An 11,685-nucleotide genomic window follows, 5' to 3' on the forward strand; every position below is an offset into this window, starting at 1 on the left:
ATTGTCGCCTGATCTTTTATCTCTTATATCAATCATGTCAATATCTCATTTTGCTATCTTATCAACATTTGATATTATTGAGCTATTTTCGTCTACTCGGGATGGCTATTCGGTCTGAGTGCAGTAGCGCTTAGTTTTGTCCCACACACTTAGATGACAATATGCGACTGATTGTCGCCATGTACTCTTTGCAAGTTTAGATTATCTACTTTCGTCTTACTTTTTAATTTGTGGAAAAAAAGATCGAAAGCATGTGTTTTGAGGAAGAGAATATTTATGAAATATGCAAAAAGAACATCCGTCTGCTTCCTGGAGGCGTGGGTTCGATCAGTAGGTGTTTTCGGTCTTCAATATCGTTCCTACGGCTGGATCCGATTCGATTTGCGGTTCAGCAGTCTCTTTCGCTAACGCTAGATTCTCCTCACCATTGTTGCATTGTAGGCCCATTTCCGCAGTTGGAATCCGCCACTCTTCATCATAATGTTGAGCTGTATTCGAAATTTATTCGCCATCTAGACTGATTCTCCCGTCAAAACGTCTTCCATGATCGTTCTGCTGTCATCGAGAATCTTTGCTGTTTGTCCAACGCTAACTGCCTGAAGGTTTTTGTCGCCACAGTTGCTGTTAGTTTTGTACCGTACGCTACTGGTTAAAACTGGTACGTTTCGGCTTGCATATCGACCCCCACCCCCACAGTATGTTCCGAGATCTTTCTGGTATATCCAAAATTTGATTTCTGCAACCATGAGGATTTGTTTGAATCGCGACTGGATTGCTGGCCCAATCAGCAATGCTACGATTAGTGACACGCCTGCACTTAGCTTACAAGGCACATTGAAGATTAACATAAGGAAAATCATACTCACTGACGGAGCCAGATGTGGGCACCACTCGTTGCATGCACGCTGTAGTTCTTAAAGACAGCGTTCTTGCGCCAAGTGGTGCGCTATCAAAAAACAATAACTGAAGCCGCCAGTGGTCATACTTCACTGCTAGATGAATGTAAACAATATAAAAACAAAAAATATACTTTACTGTTTCTATTGAATGCACTTACAGACGACACAATGATTGACATACTTTTGGCCACGCTTTTACACTGCGTACTCTTATGTGCGTCGCCTTGATCAATTGTATCAGTTTATCTGGAAATTCGTTTTCGTGCATTAGCTACCATAGCCGGTCCCGATCGATTGTATCATATGCGGCTTTGAAGTCGATAAATAGATGATGTGTGGGCACGTTGTATTCGCAGCATTTCTGCAATACCTGACGTATGGCGAACACCTGGTCTGTGGTAGAGCGTTCACCACTAAATCCCGCCTGGTACTGCCCCACGAACTCTCTTGCAATTGGTGTTAGTCGGCGGCATAAATTTGGGAGAATACCTTGTAGGCGGCAATGTGTTTGCGCGGTAGTTGCTACAATCCAGGTTTTTGTAGATGGGGCACACGACACCTTGCATCCACTCCTGCGGCAGAACCTCATTCTCCCAAACATTGGTAATTACCCAGTGCAGCGCTCTAGCCAGTGCCCCACCACCGTGTTTAAACAGCTCTCCTGGTAGTTGGTCAACTCCAGGGGCTTTATTGTTTTTCAGCCGGCCGATCTCCTCCTCCACTAACTGCTCACATTCGCCGTCATACCAGTCGTTTCTCTGATCACCGGGGGCACCGTGCCTAGTGCAGCGGCTGCGGTACTTCCGATAGCGGATCGAATATCTCTCCAGCCATCTTCAAGAGACGCTGCGCCTAGCTGCTTTTCCGTTGGGAGTGCCACTTCCAGCTGCTGCGCGTAGTCTTGGGCTAGTCTACCGTCTTGTAGCCGCCCAATGTTTAGCCACGGCGGACTACTCCGACGCGTGTTGTACACCGTCGAGAGTTTTGAGCGTAGACATACTGCAACGAGGTAGTGGTCGGATTCAATATTCGCACTGCGGTAAGTGCGTACGTTCGTGATGTCGGAGAAATATTTACCGTCGATTAGAACGTGGTCGATTTGGTTTTCCGTTACTTGATTAGGTGATTTCCATGTGGCCTTGTGGATATTCTTGTGGGGAAAGAAAGTGCTTCGGACTACCATTCCGCGAGAGGCTGCAAAGATTATGCATCGTTGGCCGTTGTCGTCAAGAAGCTCGGAAGCCTCCTTTCAAGAGGCTCGGAAGCCTCCTTTCAAGAGGCTCGGAAGCCTCCTTTCAAGAGGCTCGGAAGCCTCCTTTCAAGAGGCTCAGAAGCCTCCTTTCAAGAGGCTCAGAAGCCTCCTTTCAAGAGGCTCAGAAGCCTCCTTTCAAGAGGCTCGGAAGCCTCCTTTCAAGAGGCTCGGAAGCCTCCTTTCAAGAGGCTCGGAAGCCTCCTTTCAAGAGGCTCGGAAGCCTCCTTTCAAGAGGCTCGGGAAGCCTCCTTTCAAGAGGCTCAAGGCCTCCTTTCAAGAGGCTCAGGAAGCCTCCTTTCAAGAGGCTCCAGAAGCCTCCTTTCAAGAGGCTCGGAAGCCTCCTTTCAAGAGGCTCAGAGCCTCCTTTCAAGAGGCTCAGGAAGCCTCCTTTCAAGAGGCTCAGAGCCTCCTTTCAAGAGGCTCAAGCCTCCTTTCAAGAGGCTCAGAAGCCTCCTTTCAAGAGGCTCAGAGCCTCCTTTCAAGAGGCTCAGGCCTCCTTTCAAGAGGCTCAGAAGCCTCCTTTCAAGAGGCCTGGAAGCCTCCTTTCAAGAGGCTCAGAAGCCTCCTTTCAAGAGGCTCAGAAGCCTCCTTCAAGAGGCTCAAGCCTCCTTCCAAGAGGCTCAGGCCTCCTTCCAAGAGGCTCAGAAGCCTCCTTCCAAGAGGCTCAGAAGCCTCCTTCCAAGAGGCTCAGAAGCCTCCTTCCAAGAGGCTCAGAAGCCTCCTTCCAAGAGGCTCAAGCCTCCTTCCAAGAGGCTCAGGAAGCCTCCTTCCAAGAGGCTCAGAAGCCTCCTTCCAAGAGGCTCGGAAGCCTCCTTCCCAGAGGCTGGGAAGCCTCGTTCCAAGAGGCTCAGGAAGCCTCCTTCCAAGAGGCTCAGGCCTCCTTCCAAGAGGCTCAGAAGCCTCCTTCCAAGAGGCTCAGAGCCTCCTTCCAAGAGGCTCGGAAGCCTTCTTCCAAGAGGCTCGAAAGCCTCCTTCCAAGAGGCTCGGAAGCCTCCTTCCAAGAGGCTCGGAAGCCTCCTTCCAAGAGGCTCGGAAGCCTCCTTCCTCCTCAGAAGCGTCCTTTCAAGATGCTGAGAAACCTGCTTCCAAGAGGCTCGGAAGCCTCCTTCCAAGAGGCTCAGAAGCCTCCTTCCAAGAGGCTCAGGAAGCCTCCTTCCAAGAGGCTCAGGCCTCCTTCCAAGAGGCTCGGAAGCCTCCTTCCAAGAGGCCCAGAAGCCTCCTTCCAAGAGGCTCAGAAGCCTCCTTCCAAGAGGCCTGGAAGCCTCCTTCCAAGAGGCTCGGAAGCCTCCTTCCAAGAGGCTCAGGCCTCCTTCCAAGAGGCTCAGAAGCCTCCTTCCAAGAGGCTCAGAAGCCTCCTTCCAAGAGGCTCGGAAGCCTCCTTCCAAGAGGCTCAGAAGCCTCCTCCAAGAGGCTCAAGCCTCCTTCCAAGAGGCTCAGAAGCCTCCTTCCAAGAGGCTCAGAAGCCTCCTTCCAAGAGGCTCAGAGGCCTCCTTTCAAGAGGCTCAAGCCTCCTTTCAAGTGGCTCAGAAGCCTCCTTTCAAGAGGCTCAGAAGCCTACTTTCAAGAGGCTCAAGCCTCCTTTCAAGAGGCTCAGAAGCCTCCTTTCAAGAGGCCTGGAAGCCTCCTTTCAAGAGGCTCAGGAAGCCTCCTTTCAAGAGGCTCAGGAAGCCTCCTTTCAAGAGGCTCAGAAGCCTCCTTCCAAGAGGCTCAAGCCTCCTTCCAAGAGGCTCGGAAGCCTCCTTCCAAGAGGCTCAGAAGCCTCCTTCCAAGAGGCTCAGAAGCCTCCTTCCAAGAGGCTCAAGCCTCCTTCCAAGAGGCTCGGAAGCCTCCTTCCAAGAGGCTCGGAAGCCTCCTTCCAAGAGGCTCGGAAGCCTCCTTCCAAGAGGCTCGGAGGCCTCCTTTCAAGAGGCTCAGAAGCCTCCTTTCAAGAGGCTCGGAAGCCTCCTTTCAAGAGGCTCGGAAGCCTCCTTTCAAGAGGCTCGGAAGCCTCCTTTCAAGAGGCTCGGAAGCCTCCTTTCAAGAGGCTCGGAGCTCCAAACTTACATTATTTTCTGAAGTTTCTAAAAAATAACAAAAGAATTTAGCTAGCTGATGCATCCTTTCTCGTTTAGCTCTCCTTCCTAATCCTCTGAATTCTGGATAGATAAAGTCCTCTGGTTCGTATCTATTCAAAATCCGATCGTGCATTATCATTTGACTACGTTGGAAACGCCAGATTTGACTGACTCGCTGGCATCGAAAAAGTTTATGAACAACTGTTTCTATTTCACCTGGGCACGTCTCACAATTAGGATCATCAATGACATTCCGCAAAAAAAGTAGTTCCTTATGCTTTATTTTCTTGTGCATGATTAAATACCACGCAGCGCGTTGATCGGAGTTCAGGCCATTTGAATGTAGATTTCTGAAAACCGATTTCCAGTTTCGTCTTTGGGCAGATACAAATCCTGGATCCGGAACTAGTGTTAGAAGGTGCTGGTATATACTCATAGACGATATTGTGTCGCGTATATGATCAGGTAAAATCGTCATCTCATTTATTAATAAAGATATGTGAGGACATATTGACGGTATTGGAGAATCCCGGTTATCCAAAAAGCTTCTTAGAAAAGGTAGATGATCGATTAGGGACATCAAACGATTTAGTATCAGTGCTTTGGTTTTATGTTCAATGCAGTGCAGGTTTAAGCCACCCCGATCTTTTGGAAGTATGAGGCTCGAATATGCAATTCTCTGCAAAGGCTGTCCGTACCAAATGAATTTTCCGTATTCGGTTTTGATTTTATTGACATATCCTGTAGTAATTGCTATGTTCGAAGCCATATACCAGAGCTTGGAACTAATAAATGTGTTTAGCAAGATGATCTTTTGAACAATGTTGAGGTTTCTCGGGTTATGTAACCAAAGCCTTGTCCTGATACCACGGAGAACATTCTCCCAGTTCATTTTACGAGCTCGTTTGATATCCGCCGCATAAACTACTCCTAAAATATTCACGTAATCTTCTATGTTGAGCCATTCTGTTTGATCTGTAAGATTTACATTCCCGATCATTATAGCTGCTGTTTTCTGCCTGTTGAGAACCGCCCCGGAAACCGCTCCAAAATTCCCGATAATATCTGTTACTTGCGTTAGGTCTGCTTCGTTGCTGAAGAACATCGATATGTCGTCCGCATATGCATTGATGACAGCTTCTGGTACTCTTCTCTTGATACAATCGATAAGAGGTTGAAGATATATCACAAACAATTGCATTGATAAGGGATCTCCCTGACGGACAGACCTCTCAATTTTAAATTCCGGGGTGAGACGTCCATTGACTAAAATTCTCGAGAACGATTGATTCCATATAGATGTTAGGAGATCAACTAGTTGATGATTAAAATTCATCTTCCTCATAGTTTCCGCAAGAAAATCATGGTTCACTCTATCGAAAGCGTGATCCATGTCGAATGATACAAAAAGGGAATCCCGTCGTCGATGTTTGAGTTTGGAGATTTCATCAAGTATCCGACCAGTTGCTTCGTATATTGTCCTATTACCGTTGGAGCATTTTTGATGTTCAGATAGGACTAACGGCAGAAGGTTTTGCATTCGTATTTTGAGAACTCTTGAGAATAGCTTATAGTCATAATTTAGAAGCGAAATTGGCCTGTAGTTTCTTATGGTATTGTCACCACCCTTCTTCCTCACAAGCACAATGACACCATTGAAGAATTCTTTATTTGCACGACCATCCAATACATCGTTAGTGATTAGTGTCATCTCGTTACATATTATGCTCCATGTTTTTTCATAAAATTCCTTGGGCAATCCGTCACATCCAGGAGACTTACGACTACAGCTTGATTTCAATGCAATACGAATTTCATCCGATTCAATAGGCTGCATAATCGAATTATTTATATCGCATGTTTGGGGAATTAGTTTGGAAGGATTGAAACTATTTGAGTGTTCACCTTCAACTATTCCATATAACTGACTGAAATATTCTTGTACAATGGTACTAATTTGATGAGAATCATTAACGATATCACCATTATCATTCACAAGAGACCTTATTAATGTTTTAGATCTTTTACCGAACCGTTGACCTACATGGAACAGCGTTGTTGACTCTCCAGAGATATAGGTTTCATTGATCTGTCTAAAGCTTTTGGAGAAGTTATGCTGGTGTCGCAACATTTGCGCTTTGATTTTGTTAATAGTTGCTAATTGTTCAGGATTTCCGAGGTAGTTGTTGTATGCGGTTCGAAGAATGCCTCTATATAGCTCCGTTGTGTCTTGAAAATCACGGAAAATTAGAGATGTTTGCCATTTTAAGAACGAAATCGTCTTGGGTTTTGCATATCGAATCCACCAATCAATCCACGATTGATAGCTGCCCCGAGACCTTTTCCAGTATACCCATTTTCTTGAAAACTCTTCAACTACTTCCGGATTGCTCAGAACGTGGGGTTGAAGTCGCCAGATGCCTCTTCCTGGAGATGTTCCTAAGTTTGGCAGTTCTAGGCGAACTATATACGCTTTATGATCGGTAAAAGACGTTACAGCAAAGTGTGCTGTCCTTAAGTTATGTCTTAAGTTATTAGATACTAAAATACGATCCAAACGTGATGCCGTGTTGTGTCGTATGAAGGAGTACTGGACCTGGTTGCCATGCAAAATCTCCCAAGAGTCATTAAGCTGCGCCGCATTCATGAGCCTTTTGCACATTGGACTCATGCCTGATGTTCCAGTAGCGTCTTTGGAAGAGACTATACAATTGAAATCACCGCCAATTATTATTCGATTTGTTGCATGCTGAAGGTAATAAGCAACAGACGAATTGAAAAATGTTTCTCTCGCACTTCTCTGGTGAGCTCCAGAAGGAGCGTAAATATTAATGAAGGTTACTCCACTAATCCGAATTGATATAATACGACAGTCCAAACTCTTCTCAACATTGTCTGCTTGAAGCAAGTCCCGTATTGCTATTGCTGTGCCACGTTCATGAATATCAACATTGAATATTATGTTGAAACCCGGAATTTGAATTGTGTCATTATGCACTTCTTGAAAAAATATAACGTCCAGATCAGCGCAGCGCACAAAACTTCTTAAAGCGTTCAATTTAGTTTCATTGGATATGTTGGCGATATTAATAGTTGCAACCTTATAGCTACAATCCATTGAACCAGCCTAATTTTAGTCTCGCGAGTGTATAATCTTTGTATAATTCCCTATTCCTATCAAGCCTGTTCCGAAGCCTTTTCGAATGACATTTGATGACACTTCTGACAGTAATAACTAACACATCCATACGTTTGTTGTTCTGGTTTGTTACACTTCTCACCTGAGAATGCCCATCATGGTTGAGGTGTGGTTGATAATGACGAATAAATACAAACGTTGAATCAGCGAACAACCACAACATCGTCAGCAGTGGTTTGAGTGCAGGTGATCGTGAATTTACAATCCACAGTGCAGTGATGAACATCTTTCGCTTGGGATGTTTCGCAGGTACTCTTCCATGATGACGTTGAAGGTGTGCTGTACTGGTGACTGTAAATATTATCCGGATCACTAGGGCGGCAGTAACATCTTCGGCTAGACATATACATTCTTGGCTTACCTCGGAAACTTTAGCTGGAGCTGATAAAGGTAGCCAGTACGGGTAGGTCGAGTCAATGTCTATTGTCAATAGGAGCAGTTCGAGTGCAGGAGGTACATTTATCGTCGAATAAAAGTTTGATAGACACAATTTGGAAGAAACCAAATATGATAGTGGAGTGATGATATCTCGTTGTGGATGTTTTGCAGGTATCCTTCCATACTGACGGGTGATATGTTTTGCTGCAATTTCAATCTTAATCACTAAAGCGGCAATATCATATCCGGCTAGACATATACATTCTTGGCTTACCTCGGGAACGTTTGCTGAAGCTGATAGAGGTCGCCGGGTTGTGAATGGATTTACTTGTAGTTGATTTATAGTGAAAACTGTGAATTGTAAATTTGCTTCAGGGGTGGCAGTATCGATAGGTGCTTCGGCGTGGCATATACCCACTGTTTGTCTTACCAGTGTGAACATTTACTTCTTATTTCTGGTTGATCTTTTGGTGATGGTGGTAGTATCGGAAAGTTGAGGTGATCCTGGTCTTTTCGTTGACGAGGTAGTGGTGATGGGCAAGTTTAACGATTCTTCATCGGAGCTTGTGACGTGGTTTGTAATCCTTGTGCCAATGATAGCAGATCGGTTTTACTCGGAACGGGGGTTTGCGTGTTATGCGAGATTCGTGAAGTGGATGACGATCGATTCATGGTAGACTGGGAAGCTGTGATGAACTGAGTTTTGCGGTCGATGCTCGGAGTAGGTTGGCTGGCACTTGGTTTTTGTTGAAAGGATGGCCGAACTTGAGAAGTTGATGGTGTGGACTCTTGCGATACTATCCTTGGTGTTGTTGTAATGGTACCCTCCACAATCTGTGCTGCAGTAAGTCTGTTGTTTACGCTTGGATAGAGCTCTTTTCTTGCATCAGCGCAAGAACGTCCCATGTGTAGAGTATACCCACAATGACGGCAAGTACGAATCTGATTACGATACAGGACATAAGACATTTCTCCATCTACCGCTACGTAGGATGGAATTGGTTTTCGAAGCCTCATCCTCAGAACTCGTACACAATTTGGTAAACCTGGAAAATACTCCTTCCAAGTTTCATTTTTGATGGATAGGATTTCACCGTATGGCGCGAAATGTTTTGTGATCAATGTGTTTGGCATATGGGGAGGAAGATCTGCAACCTTAACCTCAATTGCGTCGTCTGCCGGTGATAAAGGAATAGGGTATTCTTTGTCCTCGTGTGATATGGTATGCTTCAGGTTGTTCTGAGAAACTATCTGTTCCACTAGTTCGGCTGATTCGACTTCGACGATGGCATGTGCTCTGGTAAGAAGAGTCTGGACGTTCTTGATGTTGTTCATTGTTAGTTTGAGTTTGTTGAATAGAAAATCTTGTAGTTTTTCCACTTTAGGACGAGCTGGCAAGACACTGCAGTCGATGATAAACGAGTTTTTACGATATCCGTTCATCCTGCAGCTATTTTGGCCACTTTCCAGTACAGCCGCAGGTGAAAAAGAATGAATTCGAACACTTGTATTGTATAACAACTGATTAGTTTTCAATCGGCGAAGATAAAAAGACGTCTGTTCTTTGTTATTGCCAAATGTCAACTATCGTATTCTTTCGAAGATTCTTTCACATTTTTTTCCAAGAGCTCTTTTGGAATTCCTTGCAAAGTTCTAGGACGAAATTTCTTTAAGAATTCCTGATGGAATATCCGAAGAAATTCCTGAAGGATTTCTCAAAGTAATCCTGTAAGGTACTTCCGACAGTCTTAGCTTTCCGAAAATTCATTTTGACATTCTGTTGAGGCTTCGTTTAGAAAAGCCGGATATATTTTCTGAAAATCCTTTGCAAATTGCTTTTGAAATATCTACGGAAAATGTTTAGGATTTCCTTCGGAAATTGTTTCAGAACTCCTCCAAAAATTCTCTGAAAGCTCCTTCAGAAATTCATTTACGGATATACTTCGGGATATATACGGGCGTAGAAATCGCCGAAATCGTGTGAATCAAAACAGAGTGAATCCAAAAAACCGCGTTGAAGTTGATATTTTAGCCATTGGTTTCTCATTCACGCCGGTTCACGCCGCTGCCCCCGGGGTAAAACTAACCACCACGTCGACGCCGCCGATGATATGACCGGCGCACAGGTCTAATTCAGCTAAACCACCTATTCGGCCAAATAACCTATTCTGCCAAATGTCATATTCGGCCAAATGTCATATTCGGCCGAATGACCTATTCGGTCAAATGATCATTTTGGTCCAATGACTTTCGGCCTAATGGTTTGTTCAGCCAAATGGTATATTCGGCCAAATAACTTTCAGTCTAGTGGCCTTCGGTCAAATGGCATTCGGCCAAACGACTTTTCCCCTCGGCTAGACGAAATTTTTGGCCTAAGCCCCAAAAACTACATAAGTAGTTTTTCTCCATTCGGCCCATGTAAGATTTTTTTCTTATAATTTATTTATTTGGAGCGTAAGATAGTGACAGACCCTCCCTCCCCGAATAAATGCTTACGTAATAAGTGAACGACCCCTAACGACACTTTCGACCTTATATCCATTTTGGCCAAATTAGCTAGAAAGTTATATCCATGCTATTTTTTACAATACATGTGGAAGACACGTTTTTCGAAATTGTAATTCTGCTGCAGAACCTGATCAGCAACATTTTCAGAGGTTCTCTTGCTGATTTCATTAACATACCTTTAGAAAAAATTACGAAAAATACGTGTTCCGTGATGACTACAAAAGCCTGATAATCTTTCTTACTAGATTCAAATAATGAAGAGATAATGCAGCAATTGCATAACATCGCCATGAGCATACAATCCATGCAACAAAACCTTTTGAGATCATATTCTGACCTCTCAGTCAAGCAGAATGTTGCCCCAACCTATTTGGCAATGATTTCCATGAAGTACCTCACTGCTAGACGACGCACTGCTAAATGGTCCGCACAAAATCGCATGACCCCAATTGTACGGAAAAGGTCCACTCTGTAACTAACATCCTGTTACGCTCGCATATATGTACGTACCGTTGTTGGCCCCGGCCCAAAGCGAGCAAACGAGCTCCGACCGACGGCCGGTGCGCATCCCAAAACGAGGGCCAAAGTTCCCGGTTCGACACACTGACTGTTTTCTCGCCGCTGACTCACCGGGGACCGGACCGGATTTCGCTCCCATCAGCGGCACACGAGCAATTCCCTTGTTTCTGAAGTGCAATAACATTCCCATAATTGCCCCATACATCATAGCTACATGGCTTTTTCCACTTTTTAATTTCCCTCCACTGACTGGCCGATTCAGTTGGAAAGTCCTTTTTCTCTCCCGATCGGCGTCCGTCGTCCTTTGCCCTCGTTGGCCCGTCGTCCTCGAACAGACATCAAGTGCGTTTCTTTGCCATCTATTCTAACAGGAATGCCTTCCGGTAGTGTAGTGTCATGGGACTGCAAATGGTCATAATAAAACAAATTGTGTACATTAATCTGGTTTTGATATTTCCATTGAATCAATTTCTTTCTGAGTTACGCAGTTTTTAATACTCATTATTCATTTTTTTATGAAGGTCAAAAATAAGGACATACAGCATTGCATGAGCGTGAAAAATTGCATGCTATAAAAAATAGTAATTTGGAATTATTTTGACCACTAGTTTCCGATTCCTCGCAGTGCAGCGCGATGCTAACTCCCGTTGGTTTGTGTTTTGTTTCCGCAGGTTCGCTCGGCTGTTGGTCCCATTTGGATCCGATGACGGCGCGACTGAAGGGACTCGGCGTCGGTATCTCCACGCCGACCGGCCAGTTTTCGCTCAAGGATGTCGTCTACCAGGATGCCGGCACGTACAAGTGTGTTGGCCAGAGTTCAACCAATCGCAAAAAGCTCGAAGTGCTGCAAACGGTTTCGATTGCTGTTAAAGGTAA

At 44.9% G+C, this 11,685-nt stretch overlaps 1 protein-coding gene across 1 annotated transcript in view; it reads left to right on the plus strand.

Annotated features, from left to right (window-relative positions):
* Positions 1–11,685, plus strand: part of LOC134222422 (uncharacterized) — a 301,768-nt gene that overhangs the window by 91,575 nt on the left and 198,508 nt on the right. Inside the window, exon 8 of the mRNA XM_062701571.1 lies at positions 11,481–11,681. Coding sequence (XP_062557555.1) covers positions 11,481–11,681 — 201 coding nt within the window. The remainder of the gene's footprint in view (positions 1–11,480; positions 11,682–11,685) is intronic.

Source organism: Armigeres subalbatus, chromosome 3, assembly GCF_024139115.2.
Source record: "Armigeres subalbatus isolate Guangzhou_Male chromosome 3, GZ_Asu_2, whole genome shotgun sequence".
Classification (NCBI taxonomy): Eukaryota; Metazoa; Arthropoda; class Insecta; order Diptera; family Culicidae; genus Armigeres; species Armigeres subalbatus.